Here is a 22,197-nt window from a genome sequence, read left to right as displayed (position 1 = left end):
GCAAAAAAAGTATTTCTTGGTGTGGCGCTCTCTCTGTGATAGATCCCACAACATGGGGTGTCGTAGCCGGAGCACAGGAATCCTGGTTGGCAATATTCAATTGGAAAACCCAAGCACCCACATTCAGTCTAAGTTTGAAGTCTAAATTAGATATAATAATCTTCTTGTTTCAGACTTATAGTGCATTGTCAAAGATGCTTCATTATCTGCACAGACATATGGTGGTGCTGTACAAATTTGTTCCTCATTACAGACAGGCAGCCGACACGTGTTTAGTCCGAAGTCGCCCTCAAGGCTGTATACTTGAGATACTATTAGGCCAATAAATCGCCGAATTCAGCAAAAGTCTGGTAAGGTGTAACTCAATAGTTTTCATCAAATAGTAAAATCCAAAGCAGCGTCATGTGGGAAAAATGCAGGCAACACAGGACCCTGATAAGTCTGGTAGCCAGACGCGACCTCTCAAAGTCTGTGACAGGTGGGGAGACAGTATTATTACTGGGAGACGAGTGCTAGACAAGACCATTAGTACTAGAGAGGACACTCACTTCTAAACCGTCAGTTTAATTACTGGGAGACAGGTGCTAAACAAGACCATTAATACTGGAGAGGATACTCATTCCTAAACCATCGGTATTATTACTGGGAGACCAGTGCTGAACAAGACCATTAGCACTGGAGAGGATACTCACTCCTAAACCGTCAGAATTATTACTGGGAGACCGGTGCTGAACAAGACCGTTGGCACTGGAGAGGAAAGTAACTTCTAAACCGTCAGTGTTATTACTGGGTGACCGGTGCTGAACAAGACCATTAGCACTGGAGAGGATACTCACTCCTAAACTGTCAGTATTATTACTGGGAGACCGGTGCTAAACAAGACCATTAGCACTGGAGAGGATACTCACTCCTAAACCGTCAGTATTATTACTGGGAGACCGGTGCTGAACAAGACCATTGGCACTGGAGAGGAAAGTAATTTCTAAACCGTCAGTGTTATTACTGGGTGACCGGTGCTGAACAAGACCATTAGCACTGGAGAGGATACTCACTCCTAAACCGTCAGTATTATTACTGGGAGACCGGTGCTAAACAAGACCATTAGCACTGGAGAGGATACTCACTCCTAAACCGTCAGTATTATTACTGGGAGACCGGTGCTAAACAAGACCATTAGCACTGGAGAGGATACTCACTCCTAAACCGTCAGTATTATTACTTTGAGACCGGTGCTGAACAGGACCATTGGCACTGGAGAGGAAAGTAACTTCTAAACCGTCAGTATTATTACTGGGAGACCGGTGCTGAACAAGACCATTACCAATGAAGAGGAAAGTAACTTCTAAACCGTCAGTATTATTACTGGGAGACCGGTGCTGAACAAGACCATTAGCACTGGAGAGGATACTCACTCCTAAACCGTCAGTATTATTACTGGGAGACCGATGCTAAACAAGACCATTAGCACTGGAGAGGATACTCACTCCTAAACCGTCAGTATTATTACTTTGAGACCGGTGCTGAACAAGACCATTGGCACTGGAGAGGAAAGTAACTTCTAAACCGTCAGTATTATTACTGGGAGACCGGTGCTGAACAAGGCCATTAGCACTGGAGAGGATAGTCACTTCTAAACCGTCAGTATTATTACTGGGAGACCGGTGCTGAACAAGACCATTAGTACTGGAGAGGAAAGTAACTTCTAAACCGTTAGTACTATTACTGGGAGACCGGTGCTGAACAAGACCATTAATACTGGAGAGGAAAGTAACTTCTAAACCGTCAGTATTATTACTGGGAGACCGGTGCTGAACAAGGCCATTAGCACTGGAGAGGATAGTCACTTCTAAACCGTCAGTATTATTACTGGGAGACCGGTGCTGAACAAGACCATTAGTACTGGAGAGGAAAGTAACTACTAAACCGTCAGTATTATTACTGGGAGACCGGTGCTAAACAAGACCATTAGCAGTGGAGAGGAAATTAACTTCCAAACCGTCAGTATTATTATTGGGAGACCGGTGCTGAACAAGTCCATTAGCACTGGAGAGGATACTCACTGCTAAACCGTTAGTATTATTACTGGGAGACCGGTGCTAAACAAGACCATTAGCACTGCAGAGGATACTCACTCCTAAACAGTCAGTATTATTACAGGGAGACCGGTGCTGAACAAGACCATTAGTACTGGAGAGGATAGTCACTTCTAAACCGTCAGTATTATTACTGGGAGACCGGTGTTGAACAAGACCATTAGTACTGGAGAGGAAAGTAACTTCTAAACCGTCAGTATTATTACTGGGAGACCGGTGCTAAACAAGACCATTAGCAGTGGAGAGGAAATTAACTTCCAAACCGTCAGTATTATTATTGGGAGACCGTTGCTGAACAAGTCCATTAGCACTGGAGAGGATACTCACTGCTAAACCGTTAGTATTATTACTGGGAGACCGGTGCTAAACAAGACCATTAGCACTGCAGAGGATACTCACTCCTAAACAGTCAGTATTATTACAGGGAGACCGGTGCTGAACAAGACCATTAGTACTGGAGAGGATAGTCACTTCTAAACCGTCAGTATTATTACTGGGAGACCGGTGCTGAACAAGACCATTAGTACTGGAGAGGAAAGTAACTTCTAAACCGTCAGTATTATTACTGGGAGACCGGTGCTAAACAAGACCATTAGCAGTGGAGAGGAAATTAACTTCCAAACCGTCAGTATTATTATTGGGAGACCGGTGCTGAACAAGTCCATTAGCACTGGAGAGGATACTCACTGCTAAACCGTCAGTATTATTACAGGGAGACCGGTGCTGAACAAGACCATTAGCACTGGAGAGGAAAGTAACTTCTAAACCGTTAGTACTATTACTGGGAGACCGGTGCTGAACAAGACCATTAGCACTGGAGAGGAAAGTAACTTCTAAACCGTTAGTACTATTACTGGGAGACCGGTGCTGAACAAGACCATTAATACTGGAGAGGAAAGTAACTTCTAAACCGTCAGTATTATTACTGGGAGACCGGTGCTGAACAAGGCAATTAGCACTGGAGAGGATAGTCACTTCTAAACCGTCAGTATTATTACTGGGAGACCGGTGCTGAACAAGACCATTAGTACTGGAGAGGATAGTCACTTCTAAACCGTCAGTATTATTACTGGGAGACTGGTGCTGAACAAGACCATTAGTACTGGAGAGGAAAGTAACTTCTAAACCGTCAGTATTATTACTGGGAGACCGGTGCTGAACAAGACCATTAGCACTGGAGAGGAAAGTAACTTCTGAACCGTCGGTACTATTACTGGGAGACTGGTGTTGAACAAGTCCATTAGCACTGGAGAGGATACTCACTGCTAAACCGTTAGTATTATTACTGGTAGACCGGTGCTGAACAAGACCATGAGCACTGGAGAGGATATCCAGATGGAACTCCACTGGCTCCCTTCACCGGCCCACACCATCTTAAGAACCAGCTATATCATTTATAAAGCCATGGTGACCAAAACCCCTTTTATCTTGCAGACAAGCTCACCATCTGTGGTGATTCTTTGCACACCCGCAGCCAGGACACCATCAAACTGCAGAATAGAAATTGTAAAAAAAACAAGGGAGCAGGCCCTCTTCATCTACGCACACAGGATCTGGAGCACCATCACCGTAGGCATCAGGACGGCCCGACACTGCTCCAATTTAGGAAAGAGTTGAAGTCTCACCTCTGTAAAGAACACTACATCTCGGTTTATTAACCATCCATAAACCGACTTCCTCTCCTATCACTCATTGATTGAATTATTCTTAACTTTCACACCGTACACTGCGTATAGAAATGCCATATATATATACAGATACACATACTAGTGCTAAACAGTATCATTAGTACTAGACGATAGCATGATTGCTAAATAGGATCATTAATATTAGTAGGAGCATTGCTGGTAAGCAGACTCCATTACAATAAACAAGTTTATTGGTAATAGCATAGTTGATGCTAAACAGAGTCATTACTAATATTGTGAAGCACAAGTGCTGAACAGGGTCACTGGCGCTAGATGGGGGCATCGGTACTCGCAATAATGCTAAACAGGATCATTAGAGCTGGCTGGAAGCGTTCATGCTAAGCTGGGTCGTTATCACAAGATGGGAGCATTAATCCCAAATACAGTTATTAGGATTGACTGAAACTATTGGGTCTAGATAGAAACGTTAGTCCTAAGTTGGAGCATTTCTTCTAAATAGGTTCATGGATGCCAGAGGGAGCATTCATACTAAACATGTTTCATTAGCAGAGGTGGGAGCTTTAGTGCAAGACAGGATCATTAGTGCATGAAGGGAGTATTAATGGTAACAGATTCATGGATGCCAGAGGCAGCATTTATACTAAGCATGGTCATTAGTAGAGGCAGCAACATTAGTGCTAGACAGGATCATTCGGTCACAGAGTTGTCAATTATGGTAAACAGGTCCAGTGATGCCAGAGGCAGCATTTATACTAAAGATGGTAATTGGCAGAGGCGGGAGCATTAGAGCTAGAAAGGGTCATTAGGGCTCGGAGGTTGCATTACTGTTTAACTTGGTCCTGAGCATGGGCGAAAGCATTACTGCTAGACAGGATCATTTGTGCACGGAAGTGTCATTAATGATGAACAGGTCTATGGTTGCCAGAGGCAGCATTTATACTATGGTCATTAGCAGAGGTGGGAGCATTAGTGCTACAAAGGATCATTAGTGCATGGAGGTAGCATTAACAGTCAGGTCCATTGATACTAAATGGAACAATTAGTGTTACACAGGATTATTGTCAGAAAAAAGGAATTTGTACAAAGTAAAATCAATCTTATACCAAATTAAAATTGGTGTCAAACCAGCTCAATTATGCTGACGCGAAAAGGGGTGACGAAGATGATTCTAAGTTTCATAGATGACAGCAAGAGTGGTAACCCAGATTATAAGGACTCGAATGGAAATTTAATTCAAACAGGAATAAAAAGTGCAAAAAGGGTAAATTGCTTTTAAACAGGAGAATTGGTGTCAGAAGACAGCATTAATACTAAATATGATAATTAGTACTAGATGAGGACTATAGTGCTAAATAATGTCATGGGTTTATGGAGGTAGCATTAGTGCTAAACAGGATCATCAGTGCACAATCCGTACTAGATGGGAGCATTATTGCTAAACAGGTACATTAGTGCTGAACAATCTTCAGTACTAGACAGGCGCACTAGTACTAAGGATCATCAGTGCTTGATGGAAGTATGGTTGCTGAATGGAATCATTGATGGTAGAACGTAGCATTAATGCTAAACAGAATCATCAGTGCCACATGGTAGCATTAATGCTAAACAGAATCATCAGTGCCACATGGTAGCATTAATGCTAAACAGAATCATCAGTACCACATGGTAGCATTAATGCTAAACAGAATCATCAGTGCCACATGGTAGCATTAATGCTAAACAGAATCATCAGTGCCACATGGTAGCATTAATGCTAAACAGAATCATCAGTGCCACATGGTAGCATTAATGCTAAACAGAATCATCAGTGCCACATGGTAGCATTAATGCTAAACAGAATCATCAGTGCCACATGGTAGCATTAATGCTAAACAGAATCATCAGTGCCACATGGTAGCATTAATGCTAAACAGAATCATCAGTGCCACATGGTAGCATTAATGCTAAACAGAATCATCAGTACCACATGGTAGCATTAATGCTAAACAGAATCATCAGTGCCACATGGTAGCATTAATGCTAAACAGAATCATCAGTACCACATGGTAGCATTAATGCTAAACAGAATCATCAGTGCCACATGGTAGCATTAATGCTAAACAGAATCATCAGTGCCACATGGTAGCATTAATGCTAAACAGAATCATCAGTGCCACATGGTAGCACTAATGCTAAACAGGTACATTAGTGCTATTTGGAACATTGCGGCTAAAGAGGATCGTTCATGCCAGAAGGCAGCATAAATACTAATCAAGATCATTAGCACTGGACAAGAGTCTTAATGCTAAATAGACCCATTAGTGCATAGAGGTAAAATGTATACTTAGTAGGATAATTAACTCTAATCAGGAGCATTAACGCTAAACTAAATCTTTAGTACTAGAAGGGTGTGCTATTCCTAAACAATCTTAAGTAGTAAACGGAAGCATTAGCAGGATCATCAGTGCTTGATAGAAATATGGCAGCTAAACAGGATAATTGATGGTAGAAGGTAGCATTAGTTCTAAACAGGTACACTTGTGCTGTTTGGTAGCATTGCTGATGAAAACATTAGGTAATACTAGGTGAGGGCATTTATACCTAGTGGAAAGGTGTGGTGCAGCGGCCAGGTATGGCTCACTCCGAAGGCACAGGGCTCACGGCTCGATCCCTGGCTCCGGCGGCAGCTCAGTATCAATAGCTCACTTAATCTTCACGACGGCCCCCAGAGCCTGGAGACCCTTAGGGGTGAGTAGTTTGCGCTTTACAAATACCGGATTTATTTATACTTGTTAGCATTATTGATGCCAGAGGGTAGCATTATTGCTAAACTTGATCTTTAGTACTAGAGAGAAGCATTATTGCTAAACAGGATAATTAAAGTGTTATAAAAGCATTACTGCTAAAGTAGGTCACGGGATCATTAGTACTAACCTGAAGCACCTAGTGCTAAACAAGTTAATACGTGCTAGATTTGAGCACTACTGCTAAACAGAATCATCGATACTGAGCTTGAGTTGGATGAGACCCGATTCAGAAAGCGTATCAAAACTTGACTATACCCCAAGTAATTATCAGGCCTAAATGTAGTTCTACAGGTGCACGCTTTGACTCGCACAGCGCTGGGAAGTCTTAGGGTAACTATGTGCTTTATAAGTCAAGATAAGATAAATGCTAAACAGTGTCATTAGGGTGCCACTCAAGTATGTGTATAAACACACTAACCAGCAGGCGACGATTTCATTCTCAATATATTTCTTGAGTATGTGTTGTTCTGCAGGGTTTCTTAGTGGTTTTAGTCGGTATCACCATACACTTCCTGCCCAACAGTGTGTTTCAACGCAAAAACACAAAATTCAAGATGTGATTTTCCCTGAGAATTTGAGTGGGAGTAGCTGTCTGACGGTGTGATCCAAAATCGGCTCAGAATTTGAATTTAGACACATACATGCCGCAAATTTTGGATTACCTGGAACAGAGTATAAATCCAGCCTTTTCTAGATTAAGACTAACAGTATTCAATGCTATCCAGTTTTTTAGATTTCTTAGGTGGCAGGTCCTCGTGCCAGCTTCCCCTGCGCCGGTTCTCCTGTCCAGCTTGCCCGCATTCCGCTACCTCCTGCTGCCTTACGTTTGTGCCTCCTCTGCATGTTTTTCTGCCTTATCTGCTCACTGCTCCTGTCTATTTTTGCCTCTCTCTGTTCGTTTTGGCCGATAGTTTGCCTTTCTGCTAGTTTCCAAGCTTTATTTTGGCTCTTCCTGCCCTTTATTTTTTCTTTCTGCTTGTTAGCTTTTCTCTTCCTGCTCGTTTCTGAGCTTTATTTTTCCTACTTCTGCCGTTTCTGACCTGGCTCTTCAACTGAGATGTTGAATCCTCAGCGCCCAGATACCCCTAGGGATGAATTTGCTGGGCTATACAGATGCTGATTGATTGATTGACTTATTCAGGTTCTCCAGATACGGATCATCAGTGGAGAAGATTTTTAAGTGAATTTGAATATCGTCTGCGTATTGGTGAATGGATCTCTTCATCAAGACTCATGGGTTTCAAATGTATGGTAAACATTGTAGGCACTAGGATGGAACCCTGACATGCCAATATTTACTATTAAGTAGTCAGATGAGATATTCTCTTTTCTAACTAGCTGTCTGTGGTTGGTTAACCATGAGGTAAGCTAGCCTAGAACCCTGCCCCTGGAATTCTTGAGTGCTTCCAGAATGTGTAAAAGGTTTTCATGATACCAAGATTTCCATAGGAGAAGGCTACATTTGTCACCCTTGCTCAATATAGAGTGTTTCTTGAGAAGTATTTTGAAAGTGTTAGTTTTCATGCTGCACACGTTGCGGAAACCAGATTGTTACAGTGCTTGTAGTTTTTTGTTTTAGATGAAGGAGCTGAGAAGCATTTTCACACTCACTTACCCAACCAAGGAAGGTTTGTGACAGTTTGATCATTGAATTAGGTTTGTTTGTATCTAACTGTTTCAGTAAAGGAGTGATGTTGCCTGTTTTTTAATGATTCAGGGCAGTTGTCTTCTCCAAGTGAATGGGTTTTTTAGCACGTAGGAGCTAATTTATCCTTAGTAGTATGGATTCCTCCTTTCTCTTTTTCATCTGCAGTGTTTATCTTTGTACACTCTTTGACATCTAGAATAACCTTTCAAAGGTGGTTTTGGGCTTGAATGCGGAGACTAAGAAGGTACTTTTGACTCCTACAGGACCATGATACGAAACTTGAACCAGAGGGCGTACCACTGGAAGAAAGCAGCATCCAACCTCTCCTGAGTAAGAAGGTAAGACGTCCCCCATCCTATGCGTCTCCTGGTGGGTACTTGCAGCTGTGAAACGGTGGCTGAAGTAGGAAACACCAGTTGTTGTTCTGGATTTATCTGCCATCTGAGATCGTAGTAAAACAAAAAACCCCATCATTGTTTTTCCAGAATCCATCTGTGCACTAGAGATCATCAAACACACAATCGCTCGGGTAGCAATCCAACCCATGGTTCTTTTGCTCACTATGCCACCTCAGTTTAGACCCAGCCATGTGCAAATCAGTCTTGACCCTGCTCCAACTGGAACAGTCCAGCCCTAACTGCCAGGCCAGGGCTTCCCTGAACCAGAACACAAGCAACCCTGGACAGGTTTTTCCCTAGTTATGGGCTCATCAGCCAGGTACAGCTCGTTTCCAGTAATACAATGAGCATGGGACCCATGTCCGGGAATACTCATGCCAGGGCGGTGCATGAAACACACAAAAGGTTATCAGAGGCTGCTTGCAATAAGTCTAACCACTGGCAATCGCTCGGGGTAGCACTCCAACCCATGGTTATTTTGCCCACCATGCCACCTCAGTGGCGACCCAGCTATATGCAAATCAGTCTTGATCCTGCTCCAAGTGGTTAGTCATATTGCAGGCATTCTTCCCATCACCTTTTGTGTGCGCGACACAGAACAAACTGATATTGAAGACATCTGGCCGTAGTAACGACATAAGAATTTGCACCAGTCAAATGACTATGCATGATTGAAATACACCTAAAACTAGTTTGAAATGTATTTTGTAGTCTCATTAAAATGGATACATCCTCCCCAAACTGGAACAGCTTTTGTTTCATCATAAAATGGATAAATCAGCCCTATATTGCCCAGATAAAAATCACCCTCTACAGCCACCTGCACAGGTAACAAATGGGCACTTAGTAGATTTACAGGGTCACTTCTATCTCACTGATACAGCAGTAGGTCACACACGGCCTGTCATTTCAAATCGATGCATTCCGATTCGGCCAATCACACTTGCCATAGACCACCTAAAACCTTAGACTTTACCCTTTGCCTCCATTCCCAAGCACAATCAGGTGCCCACAGTTTGTGGGAACATAAGCCTAATTAATGCTCATAGTAATACATACAACTTAACCCTGCTCTTCGGTTTCAGTGCCACCCGTTGTTAACAAGTCCATGTCTCCCCAGCCAGAGTAAGACAGATCTCTGTGGAAGGCTATGACCAGCTCTTATCTTCCGAACCCACAGCATGGCTCAAAAGGAGATGCCAGTACAGAAAGGGGCATCCTTAGGGCTGAAACATGTCGACCTTAGATCTGGACACAAACAGTGCAGTGGTTACATAATTAGACCCATCTGCACGATCTTTCACTTTTTTAAGAGTCTTCTCATACACCGGATAGAATAAAAATATTACTTCTAAGATAGTATGAGAAAGATATTTTTAGCATCACTTTTCACCAAAGCACTTTTGCACTACCAATCTCTGATCACTACTGTAAAATCCAGTGGTTCCCTCCAGGCAGAGGAAGCATTCAAAAAGAGACCCAATGATAATGCTGACACGTATTAAAAGAAAGGCGGAGAATCATGATAAACCGCCATGCGACCAATTCTACGTGATTTAGGGTTCTCTAAGTACCGATCTTGAGTACTGACAGACAGAACGATCTGGACCCTGGTTGCAGTTACAAGTGATCCATTCCCTATTGATTATGAGTACAGAAACAACCGCATATGTCCTTCATCCACCTTTAGGAGCTGTGTTAAAAAACATAGAGCTCCCTATTCTGGAAATTGTTTCTGTGATGAAGCAATTGTCCAGGATGTGGAAATCCACAGACTTTATACATTCCTTTTAGAATAAATTCTGTGCAGGTGGAGATAACCAAAGCCATGGATCTAATACGACATAAAGGAGTGCTACAACACTCTGTAAGCATACTGCCGCCACAGCCACCATTGCGTGAGGTGAATTTTGGCATTGGGCTCTCCCTTCTAGTTGGAAATCTATGAAAGAAATTCAGCAACTGGGAGAATGAGTGCTAAATGTGCCTACTGTTTCCCGTGTTCCAGGATACGACGAGTAAGCTGGACGTCAGGCCTGCAGACCAACCTGACCCTTGCCTTGATCTGTCGCCCATGGAGGCCATCAACTATTTCTGTGAAGTGCAAGATAAGAAGGCGTTGCAAGCTATGAGACCAGAGCAAGAACTCACGACAGAAGATGGGAAAGATACAGTTGTCGCCTTGCCCCCGATAGACAGGTGAGATCATTTCCTCTCATGGTCCAGGTGTGGAGGTGGTGAGACATTGGTCACATCAAACATTGTGATCTCTTGCTATGATGTGTCACATTGTTGGTTCTCTTGCAAGTGATCTCTTTCCATTTTTGTATGTGTTCGCTCTGTTGGAGACCATCAGTGACCTTAAAATACTTGGGGCCAGATGTATCAATCTTGCATTTTGCGAGTCCTTAATGGCAAATTTTACCAATTTGCTATTAAGGACTCGCAAAATGCAATGTATGTAAGATTCGCATTTCAAATAGCGATTCCTATGCATTCCTTATTTGCGACTCGCAAATTGTGAGTCGCAAATAAGGAATGGCTTCCCATTCATTTCTATGGTCCAAGGTGCCCATAGGAATAAATGGGAATTGCATGCGTAATTTGCGAGTACCCAATAGGTACTCGCGAATTCGGCATACAATTTCAAGGGTTCCAAAAGGGGACACCCTGTTGCACCCCTGAAATATGCATGTGTGCACATCTTGCGCACATACATGCTCTAAGGACATGTATATGCACCACATGGCACTTAAAGAAATGCAAAACAGTGCATTTTAACAGAAAATCGCAAATTACCACCAACTTGAAGTTGGAGGTAATTTGCGATTCCTTAAAGAGCTACCGCAATTTGTGAAGGCTACAAGAATAGCATTTAGTGAATGGCAAATTGCAATTCCCTAACTGCATTCTCAATTTAGGTAATCTCAATTATTTGCGATTACCCATATTGCGAATTCTTATTGCTTGATACATGTCAAAACGCATATGGAGATCGCAAACGGGCCGATTTTTTGAACCGGCCTGTTTGCAATCACAAAATGCATTGATACATCTGGCCCTTGTATCTCAGTTCTTCTAGTTGAGTTGTCAGTAAGTATCATGCATGTCTCTCTTACCACACACTGTTTGAAACCAAGAATTACCTCTTAAAAACTAGCCCCCTTCAATGAGTTAGTAACTTTTATCTTGGGCTAGTGTTGTTTCTTGATTTTTGAATCCATAATCGTATAGGTAAATTTTCAATTAAAAAGAAATGTCATGTGCTATCCCCCAGCCTGTAAAATCTGCCTGGCGTGATTGTTGTGCTGACAGAGCCAGTGTGATAATACATTTGTGCATCAGAGAACAATTCTGTGCAAAGCCATCGCACATCAAAGTCCAAATCAAGGACTGCATGTCACATGACTGTCCCCCCCCCCATGAGTTTTAATACTATTGTCCCATCTGAAACAGGCTCCTAAACATGTACTTATGTCCCCTCTCTTCTGTTGATAACCAGTAGTATTCTGCCATCACCTGTTTGTACCATCACTGGTTCACCACCAAAAGTGCACTCCCAGTGCCACACAAGCTGACCCTAGGCATGTTTTCTCCCATTACCTTTATTCCGACCCCGTCTGAAATCATTTCAGTCCCAAAGACTGCAAGAGTTTGAGTCAACTTTGTGCTATTAATTACATAAGGTTTTCTCTGGTCTTCTGTGGGTGGAACTGAGCTCTCTATCACCTGTCCTCTGGAGCTGTGACAAGCAAAGCACCTCCTGGGAACAAGCATTGGCAAAGCCAATAGGTCTCGCCTTTGGGACCTTATAAGTGTTTAGTCAGAGCTATTGGCTTTGCTAATGTGTTTAAGCTATAGTGTGGAGCAGCGTTGCTGCTGTGCAGCATGTTGGAAAGTTATAATTTAAAAAGTGTTATAAGCATTTTTTTGTTACCTTATCTATAATTAAGATAGGATTATGTCTAATTGAATGATCTTATTTAAAAAAAATGAATATAAAAAAATGTTTAGTGTTGCCAACTTTTTCCTGTCTGTTCTAATGTTTGTTATAGTTTTTTGTTTTTTTTGAGTGGGGGCAGATATAAATAACGGGAGGGTAGAGTTTGGGACACGGTAGGTGAATTATAATTTGAGTAACGGACGGATATTAGGGGAGAATTAACATGCCACATTTTGAGGGTACTATGGAGCTATAGCAAGAGACAGACCTTACTAGCACTACAAGGCCATGAAAGTCACAGAAGTGTGTCACACAAAAAGTGAGTAACATAGCCAGCAGTGCACTTTTACCCCCTTCTTTACTCTTTAATACACCTCGCCCTCCTCTTTGTATACAACTTAGAGCACCGTCATCGCCATTAAACACGAAAACAAGAAAAAGGAAAATAAAGAGTGGGGGAAAGAAGGAAGGACAGAACGCTAAGATAAATAAGAACAGAGCAAGAAAAGAACGGAGGATGAGAAAATAAAAAAAAAACTGACAAGAGCCAGTAATGGCAGGAACACGGGAAGGAGATTAAAAGAGTTCAAGAGGAAGAATAAATAAATAAGAAAGGGGGGCAGAAGAGAAGAGGAAGGGGGAAAGGGCACTATGAGAAAGATAAATGCGGAAGTAAATAAAAAGGTTAAGATGAAAGAAAACAGTGAATACAGACCAAAGGGAACAGAGAGAAACAGAGCGGAAAGAATGCAAGGAAAAGACTAAGAAGGTAGGATCAGTGAGCACCACGTGGGTGAAGGGGTAATGCTCAGGGTAAGTATCAGGGGTGTAATCTGCAGGTCACTGGTTCACACTTTTGCACAGCGACGCAGTTGGTTAATATAGTGACACGTGTAGCCTGCTGGTCACTGGTTCTAAACCCAGTCACACAACTCAGTGGGTCAGTTCACCTACTGCAGAAATCTGTGTGACTCCTGCAGGACACCGATTAAAATACCAGAAAGCTCAGTGGGTTCATGCAGCTGATGTTAGTGTGGAATATACTGGTCACCAGTTCCGTTGTTTGTGAGGCAACTAGCTCACAGCAGTACATTAGCTGTGTAGGTGCTATAGCAGTAGAGTTTGACGGATCCCATGCACCGCCCCTGCTCGGCAAACTCTTTCTTCTGTTGATCCTGCCTACAGTAGCTTTCCTTAAATCTGGCACTGCTTGTCTCTAGTGGTCCACAGTCGGGGCGCTTAGAAGCAGGCTTCATTGGATAAGAAGCGCTATGACAAAATACGGTTTACAGCCACGGGCTTGGAACCTGGTGCAATCTGGAGAGCACATGGACTACTGGATCGTCGGAGTCTGTGGAGTGAGGTGTCCTGTGACAGGGAGCTTTCTAAGGGGCAGGGGTCTTGACAAGAACGCACCGCTGGGGCCTTTAGAGGTCAGCATCACACTAGGCACGGAAGGGGGAAAGGGCACTATGAAAGTCCCAGAAATCAAGCAACCTGTGGTGGGAGGAAAACAAGTTAGAAATACAGCAGGAACAATAACGACCTTTTAGGCCCACAGATAACATTAAGGGAGGTTGCAAGAGGTTAAGGGCGGTGTCTCACATTATCACAGTTTGTTTTAAAAGAACTGCTTTTACTTAGCGCTTAAAACTGCTATTTTGTGGGTTCTAAGCCCTCTACTGAACACGTTTGTTATTGCCCAGTTTTACGTTCCTCAGCTTTTTTAGCGCTGAAAGATGAAAGGCTCTATTGGGCCTGCCGACAGGCAAGTAAGAAAATGATCGCTTATTTCGCCAAACCATCGGACCGGCTTTAAATGTGTAAATACATGTTTTTACATAAGGCAGCTTGCGTACATGTTTGCCTTAGTACCGTGATACTAATCCACAGAACAGAAATTAAAACATATGCTTTTCTGTCATTTTTCTTTCAAGGCCCCTTGCAGCTGCGATAAGTTAGAAAATCTCCTAACCAGAAAAGCAACTGCTCGCTCTCTCCTTACTTCTCAAATTTGCTGCAAACAACATGAGAAAGAATTATAATAAATTAGATGAAAAAGGCGTTTCGCATTTTTCACAATTTGAATTCGGTAAACAGCATTCCGTCCGGACCTTAATTGACATCCAGTTAATTGTCCGTATCAGCAGCTGGAGTGTGATTTCAAAGAAACGCGCAACCGCAAAAGTGAACGCGACTGCCATCTGTTTCTAATTAACGTGACCGCAAGACAGGCAAATGTACACAAGCACGGGCGAGATAATTGGAAACAGATGGCGCTGCTGCTCGCTCCCGCAAGGTGGATGCCGTAAATGCACGAGTTGACGAAAAAGCACAAACCGATTCCAAAAGGTCATCTCCTAGAGCAGCGCTTGCACGCTGCGCTAGGTTCGACCTAAAAAGTAATGGAGACTCTCAATGAAGTCATGGATAGAAACTTGGAACTGGCACCTGATATTTTCCTGCTGATAGGAAGGTCATTAGCAGATGGGCAGACCTAGAGCTTGTGGTGGCAGAGCGCCAGATAGCAATGAACTGAAATTCACTAAGAGGACCCAATCTTACTATGCGGAAACAAAGATGTGACCTGATGGTCAGAACTTGAAAACCCACTAATGCATATGGAGTCTAAAGGGGGGAAAATACAATACATCATGCACCAGCAGGAGAGAATTCAGATGACACTGAAAAAGAGTTAGAATGCAGACAGAGGGAGAGAATACAGTTATTCGGAACCCCCAGCCAACAATACTTGAGAATTAAGACATAGGGAAAATACATGGGAGGACCCGCCTATCCACAATAAAAGATTAATTCTTACAACTAGTGTGAAGGAAACCGTACGCCTTGTCAGAATTCCAAACTCCCTTCCATCTCTCCACGGATAACCGAAAGTTTAGAGGTTTATTATTCTGTGGAAGGTTGATGGAGCATTCAAAAGCGGTTTGAAATGCTGTAAAATGTTATAAATATGAAACAAAATGTATCACCTGACAACCAAGCAAGGAATATATGACTTTACAATGCCAGCAATTATAACGCATGCTATTACAACACAGTCTTTACATCGCAACTACCATTACATTGCATAATTTTACAACGCATGTCATTACAATGCATTTTTAAAAACGACCACTACAACGCATACCATTACAACGCATACCATTACTACACATAATACTTTTAGAGCAACAGTAGGGTAAGTGTTGGATAGTGTAGGGGTAAAAACTACTATTCCCACTCCAGTGAGTGCAACAGTAGGGATAGTGTTGGATAGTGTAGGGTAAAAATTACTATTCCCATGTACCCCCAAACCCATACCCACCCTAATACTAAAAAAATCTCCATTACTTACCTTATAATGCGTTGTAATGGCATGTGTTGTAGTGACGTGTTGTAATGGCATGCATTGTAATGGCATGCTATGTAAAGGCAGCTGTGTTGTAACAGTTGCGTTGAAAAGGTAGGTCGTTGTAATGACTGCGTTGTAATGGATACCCTTCCCACATATGGCGAAAAATGCAAAAAGAACAGATTATGGACGGAATGCCGAACAATGCAAACATTCACCCTCCCTGTCACAGATCTGGGTTAAATCCATTGTTCTTTTGCTCACCACGCCACGCCAGTTTGGACCCAGCCATATACAAATCAGTTTTGACCCTGCTCCTCATGGGGACAGTCCAGCCCGAACTGCCAGGCCAGGTCCTCCCTGGACTGGAGCCAAGCATCCTGTGACTGGTTTCGGGGCATCACCACTCATCAGTCTGGCCAGCTTGACTCCAGTGGCACAGTGAGCACGGGAACCATGCATCTACCTAGGAAGTGCCATCAGACATGATGGAGCGGAGGGCAATGCCATCAAGAGCAGACTGGCCAAGAATGTCTTCAGGATGCTGAACAATGTGTGTATGTCATCTCAGTACAGCAGCAACACCAAGCTGAGGATTTACCAGAGCTGCATTCTGTCCACACTCTTGCATGGATCAGGATACTGGTGGATGATGAACAGTGACATCATCAAACTGTCAGACTTCCACACCAAAAACCTGAAAAGAAGCTTGTGCATTTTCTGGCTGTGAACCATCTCTAACGCGGAAGTGCTCACCAGATGCAAGTAAGAGAGCACAGACTGCATCAATATGATAAGGAGATGGATAGGACACACTATCAGAAGATAACAACACCCATCAAAAGAACAGGCCTTCACTGGACCCCAGAAGGCAAACGAAAGAGAGGCAGGCCAAAACACCTGGAGGTGATCTGTGGAAATGGAAATAAAGTCCCTCAACTCTAACTGGGGAATCCTACAGAAACCTGTTCAAGACAGACAGAGGTGGAGGTCCTTTGTTGCTACCCTATATGCCAGTTAGCATAACGGCAGTTAGTAAGTATAGCTTATTTACGGCAGGTAAATAGGGGCAAGTGGATTTTCTGTCTCCTGGGGAAGGCTCATGGGTAATGACTGCAACAAGGAAGTCGGGGGATATGTACAATGAAGTGGTGGAGCGTGTCGCTAGCCTCCTGGGCTTAACGGCACACTCCGCAAATGCAATGCTGCACCATATTTACAAGAATGTGGTGCAGCCTTGTGTTTCCCCCTGCGATGGCGCTAAGTTGAACAACTTAGCACCAATGCTTTCAACTTAGCGCCAATGCAGGCACCCTTGCACCAGAGTGCAGGGGTGTCTGCATGCAGGGGAGGATTGGTTAGGTGTAGGAAGGTGTCTCTTCCTGCACATAAACAATCCGGAAATGCCATTTTGTAACTTTCATGTGTGCAGGAAGGGACACCTTCCTCTACATACACAAACCATGGCAGTTTGCTTTTTCCATGTGTGCTCCACAAAGCAGCACACATGGAAAAATCAAAAACGAGGAGAAATAATGCATTTTTCCTCATTTCGCCAACTTAAGACCAGGATTTTCCTGGTCCTAATTTTGGCGCTGCCTCCTATGTATGCCACCCTTGTACCTAGGGGAAAGCATCAAATACAATGAGTGTTGCAGTTAAACGCCCACCGCAACACCCACTGCACGCCCCGTTCACGCTAAACATAGCGTGAAAGGGTGCATTATGTACAAGGCAGCGTTAAGGCCACGTTAAGTCGCTTAACGCTGCCTTGTACATAAGGCAAGGCCCCTGTCGCCACGGGAATGTCACAAAAAGTGACATTCCTGTGGCGATAGGGGCTTGTACATATGCCCCTCTTTGTCTCTTATGAAGATCACTGGTAAGTAATCTGCCATTCATCACACCAGCTTAGGTGACACTAAGTTTCAAAATGTAATATCCTTTCAGTTTGTGATGCTTCCTGTCAGTGCATACTAATGGAAAACAAGCATTGGCGAGGTAAATAGGTGTGTCGTTGTCCACCAGCCTTTTGGCAATTTTTATTTTGTTTTATAATGGCTTTTGAAAAACCTTATTGTTTGGGAAGCTGCGGGGTGTCTGTCAATCTAAAACAAAAAAAAACATTAACTAAAGATGGCATCACTCTAAGTGAAGCCAGCCAATGGCTGAAGTGGAGTGACGCGTTTCCCCTTGATGCATGCTCGAGTGGGTGAAGAAAAGTGTAAATGACACACCCAAAGATAAATGCATGAAGTGTGGTAGAAAACCCCAGTAAGTAACTATGTCATACACATACTTTCAGTAAAATCAAAAGGTCTTTGCTTACACAGACCGAAACAAGCCAATTGTTGTGCCATTAGATGTCAGCCTCTTGCCTTTGAGAAAGCAGGACAGAAGGACAGAAAGTGTAAAGAAAACAAGAAAGAAGAAAAGGAAATAAAGAAGGAAAGAAATAATGAAGGCAAGATAGAAGGAAAGAAAGAAAGCAGGAAAGAAGTAGGGGACAAAAGAAGAAAAGCAAGAGCAAAAGAAGGAAGGAAAGAAAGAATAGAAAACCACAAAGAAATTAGGGAAGAATGACAGAAAGCAAGAAAGATGAAAATAAGGAATGAAAGCAAGAAAAAAGGAAAGATGGAATGAAAGCAGGAGAGAAAGGAAGAGAAAGAAAATGAGAGAAAGAAAGCAAGACGGAAGAAAGAAAAGAAGAGATGACAGGTAATAAGGAAGGAATGAAACCAAGATAGATGAAAGCAAGAAAGGAATGAAAGAAAGCAAGAAAGAAGGAAAGATAGAAGGCAAGAGAGAAAGAAAGCAAGGAATAGGGAAGAAAGATTAAATAAGGAATGAAAGCAAGAAAGAAGAAATGAAAGCAAGACAGTAGGCAAGAGAGAAAGAAAACAAGGAAAGAAAGAAGGAAAGAGAGAGAGAAAGCATGAAATAAAAAAGAAAAAAGAAGTAAAGAAAGAATGAAAGAAAAATAGAAAGCCGGAATGAACGAAAATCGAAAGCAACAAAGAAAAATGGAAAAAGGCAATGAAAGAAAGAACCAAAGACTGAGAGAATGAAAGAAAAAAGGAAAGAAGAAATGAAAGGAAATGGGAAACCAAGGAAAAAGGAAAAAAGACTGAAAGAAAAAAGGGAAGTAAGAAACAAGGCATGAACGAAAATAGAAAGCAAGAGAGGAAAAAAAAATGAAAGGCAAGAAAGAAGGACTGAAAGGTAAAATGGAAAGAATGAATGAAAAGAAGGAGATCAAGAAAGAAATAAAAGAATTAAAGAAGAGGAAAGCAAAAAAAGGAAAGAAGGAATAAACAAGCATTTGCAATGCAATAGGTCTCGCATTTACGCGAGTTTAAGCTATTTTCATTGTAAATGACAATATCTTTTATTTATGTTTTAAAAATCAAAACCAAAATAAAAGGTATAGAGCACTTTCATTTTTAGGCAATAAGCACCGCTCTAATAATTAATGAAAAGCAATCCGCTCCTCATGAACGCCCATAATGAAAATCATTTTCCAGCACAAACACAATTTTGACATCATCAGAGACACGTTGAGTATTCGAAGCTGGGTAAAAAAATCAATGGTTATTGCAGTGAACTGTTTCATCAATGTCAGTCACTGCTTCACTCAGCCAGACCCTGGACTCCGGCAGACACTTTATAGATTTATAATGAAACATAAGGCAAGGGGGAGAGGGGCGCCTCGCGGATGCGATGTGGGCTGCCTGTTTCACATTAAAAGCAGTGCTCCCCGACAATCCATCAGCGCAGACTCTTAAGTGACACGTTTATACCTTCTCCCCGCGAGCTGCAAGGAGGAGAATTGTTTTAGAAATGCTTAATTTTACTGGCTGAGAAGACCAGTATTATACATTTCAAAATATTACCAACAGACGGAGAGAAAAGCCATGTCTTTTCAAAGGTGTACTATGCTCTTGACCATAGTTCCATTATAGGCACAAGACCACCACCCACACCACAGCAGAATAAGCATGCATGAATAAATACACAACACAACTTTTTTTTTTTGGAGAAAAATATTGCTGCAGGTTTATTCCATACAAAAGTAAGCAAATATGGTGGGTTATCTTACGTCAATCCAAGGGCCGGCAGCTGTACTAACCTATGCTGCCCTGCCCGCCTGATGAGCCAAGCACTGTGGAAAATCCCAATCAGCGCTACCCTTATAGGGGTGATCCCCTTACTGGATCACGTGACACATTGGTCCCTTATTACTCACGCCTCTTTCGGGGCGGAGCGTAGCAAGGCAAGCCCCCGGTTGTTCAGGCCCACAACCGCCCTAACGGACTAACGGGGCACCAACTTCATTGTTCCAGGACCCTCCCCTGAGGCTCCTGTGATTTGGCTCTGGCACCCCTATTGTGCTCTTGCAGAGGTATCCTTCTGTACCCAGACTGCTTCCAGATCACCCTGTAACGCCGCCACAGCTCTGGAGGCGGCCCCCGTCGCCTACCGAGCCCCCCACCAACCAAACAGCACTTTCTTCACTTGCACCCGGCTCCCTCCAGTGTCTCTTGCATGTCCAAGAGGAACAGGTCCATTCCAACCTGTGACAAGTGAACCTTATCGGCATCAAAATAGCCTCTCACCTTCATTTGGATCAGCTCATGTCTGATAAACCCAAAACCTCTTAGGTCTGTAAACTTGCGCATTGCACTGTTAACCCTTTTGCAGGAATATTCCACTGCTTCATTAGACTTGGCACCGTGCCAAGACAAGCGTGGCACGATTTCAGACCAAAAAAGCTTGCATTGGCCCATGTGCTTGCTAATCTCCCCCAAGTCAGTCTTCATCGCCTGTAAGTGAGCACCCCTGCCCATAGTAGTGAGATCGTTGCCTCCCAGGTGTATTATCAAGATGTTGGGAAAGCCTTCCCGCCCAGCTAGGCCCTGTTCTAGCCTGTTCATTAGGCTGGACCATCTCATGCCGGAGAAACCCCACCAGACCAACTTAGTGTGTGGGAAGGCCTGCATCCACTTCCTGCGTGCGGCCCACTGAGCCAGTCTGGTGACGAACGAGTGGCTGATCACCCACACTTGGAATCCTGGCAAAATAAACGGATGCAATTTTCACACACTTATTTTAATACTTTTCCGTGTTTGCACAAGCATTACATGTTATGCTGTTCAGCTTCACTGCACACATATATACACATGACGCCAAATATGTCACTGTAATTCACTGCACACATAATATTTACAACTGCCCCTTGCCGCAGGGGGGAGGGGGGTAGGCGCATGAACCGCTTCCATTAACTGTTCCACTCAAGGATGAATGTAGCACTTAAAGCAACGGGATTCCCAGCGTCCCACTTTCTTTATGCTTTCCTGCCCCATGCCCGCCTTAAACGCCTAAATTAGTGACTCGAATACTTCTTGCCAGGCAGGGCCGGACTGGGAACAAAAACCGGCCCTGGCAAAGTGCTCGGCCGGCCCCCCGGGGCTTGGAGGTGCCGCCGAGCTCTTTGTGAGGGACGGTTTTCGGGCGATTTTGTTACAGGGCCGATTTTGCAGCAATGCTGCAAAAACGGCCCTGTAACAAAAGCGGCCCCCAGGGGCCCAAAACCGGCCCCCACCCGTGCGGCGCACCGGGGGATTGCCCGGTGCCCGCTACGGCCAGTCCGGCCCTGTTGCCAGGGCGGGTAAGCCCTGCACGCCTGAGGCAAGCACCCATGACCTTGTCTATTTGAAATTTAGAGAGAGGCACCTGATCCACATGTATCAGAAAATAACCAGGGACATTGGGGCGGATCGCCAAGTAATCTTTGACTCTAGAAACAGGGCAGTACCTGTGGTCCCCCAGTGGCATTAGTACTATGTCCGTCCCCTTCCCAGCTTAGTCAGTTTTAGACCTCCTGAGGTGGATCACCAGCCTATCTGACACACTTACATCGTGGCTGCATAATGCGTCTCCTGACTGGTCAGTTTTAGCCCTAGCCACCAGTTCGCTAATTCGGAATGCCCCAAAGAAAGCGAGGCAGAACGCTGCTGTGAAGAGTCGAGCCTCAAACTGCGAAACGGTAACCTGTTCTACTACATCCAGCATGGCCTGGAGTGTGTGGAACTCGATGGGGGCCCTGGTATCGGGGACTCTGACTTCTTCCCTGGCCCACCCTTTTAACGCTCCCGAGATCAGGAAAGACTTAGTGGGATCTTGCTCTCCTCTCAACTTGCCGTCATGGGTTACTGCCGACCAATGACCCCGCACCCACGAGTGACTCTTCTCCTGCCTTTTTGCCCAGAGTACAAAGCCCTGCACCAGTTGCTCTAGGGGATGCGCAGTTTGGCCCACTGTCAGTGAA

General features: G+C 43.7%; 1 protein-coding gene across 1 annotated transcript in view; it reads left to right on the top strand.

Annotated features, from left to right (window-relative positions):
• WDR97 (WD repeat domain 97) overlaps positions 1–22,197 on the top strand; it is a 619,749-nt gene that overhangs the window by 513,604 nt on the left and 83,948 nt on the right. Inside the window, exons 25-26 of the mRNA XM_085604522.1 lie at positions 8,440–8,514; positions 10,583–10,773. Of these exons, the coding sequence (XP_085460648.1) occupies positions 8,440–8,514; positions 10,583–10,773 (266 nt within the window). The remainder of the gene's footprint in view (positions 1–8,439; positions 8,515–10,582; positions 10,774–22,197) is intronic.

This window comes from Triturus cristatus, chromosome 5_1 (assembly GCF_964204655.1).
Source record: "Triturus cristatus chromosome 5_1, aTriCri1.1, whole genome shotgun sequence".
Taxonomy (NCBI): domain Eukaryota; kingdom Metazoa; phylum Chordata; class Amphibia; order Caudata; family Salamandridae; genus Triturus; species Triturus cristatus.
The sequence above is the reverse complement of the archived record's forward strand: the minus strand, read 5'-3'. Positions and strand labels throughout refer to the sequence as shown.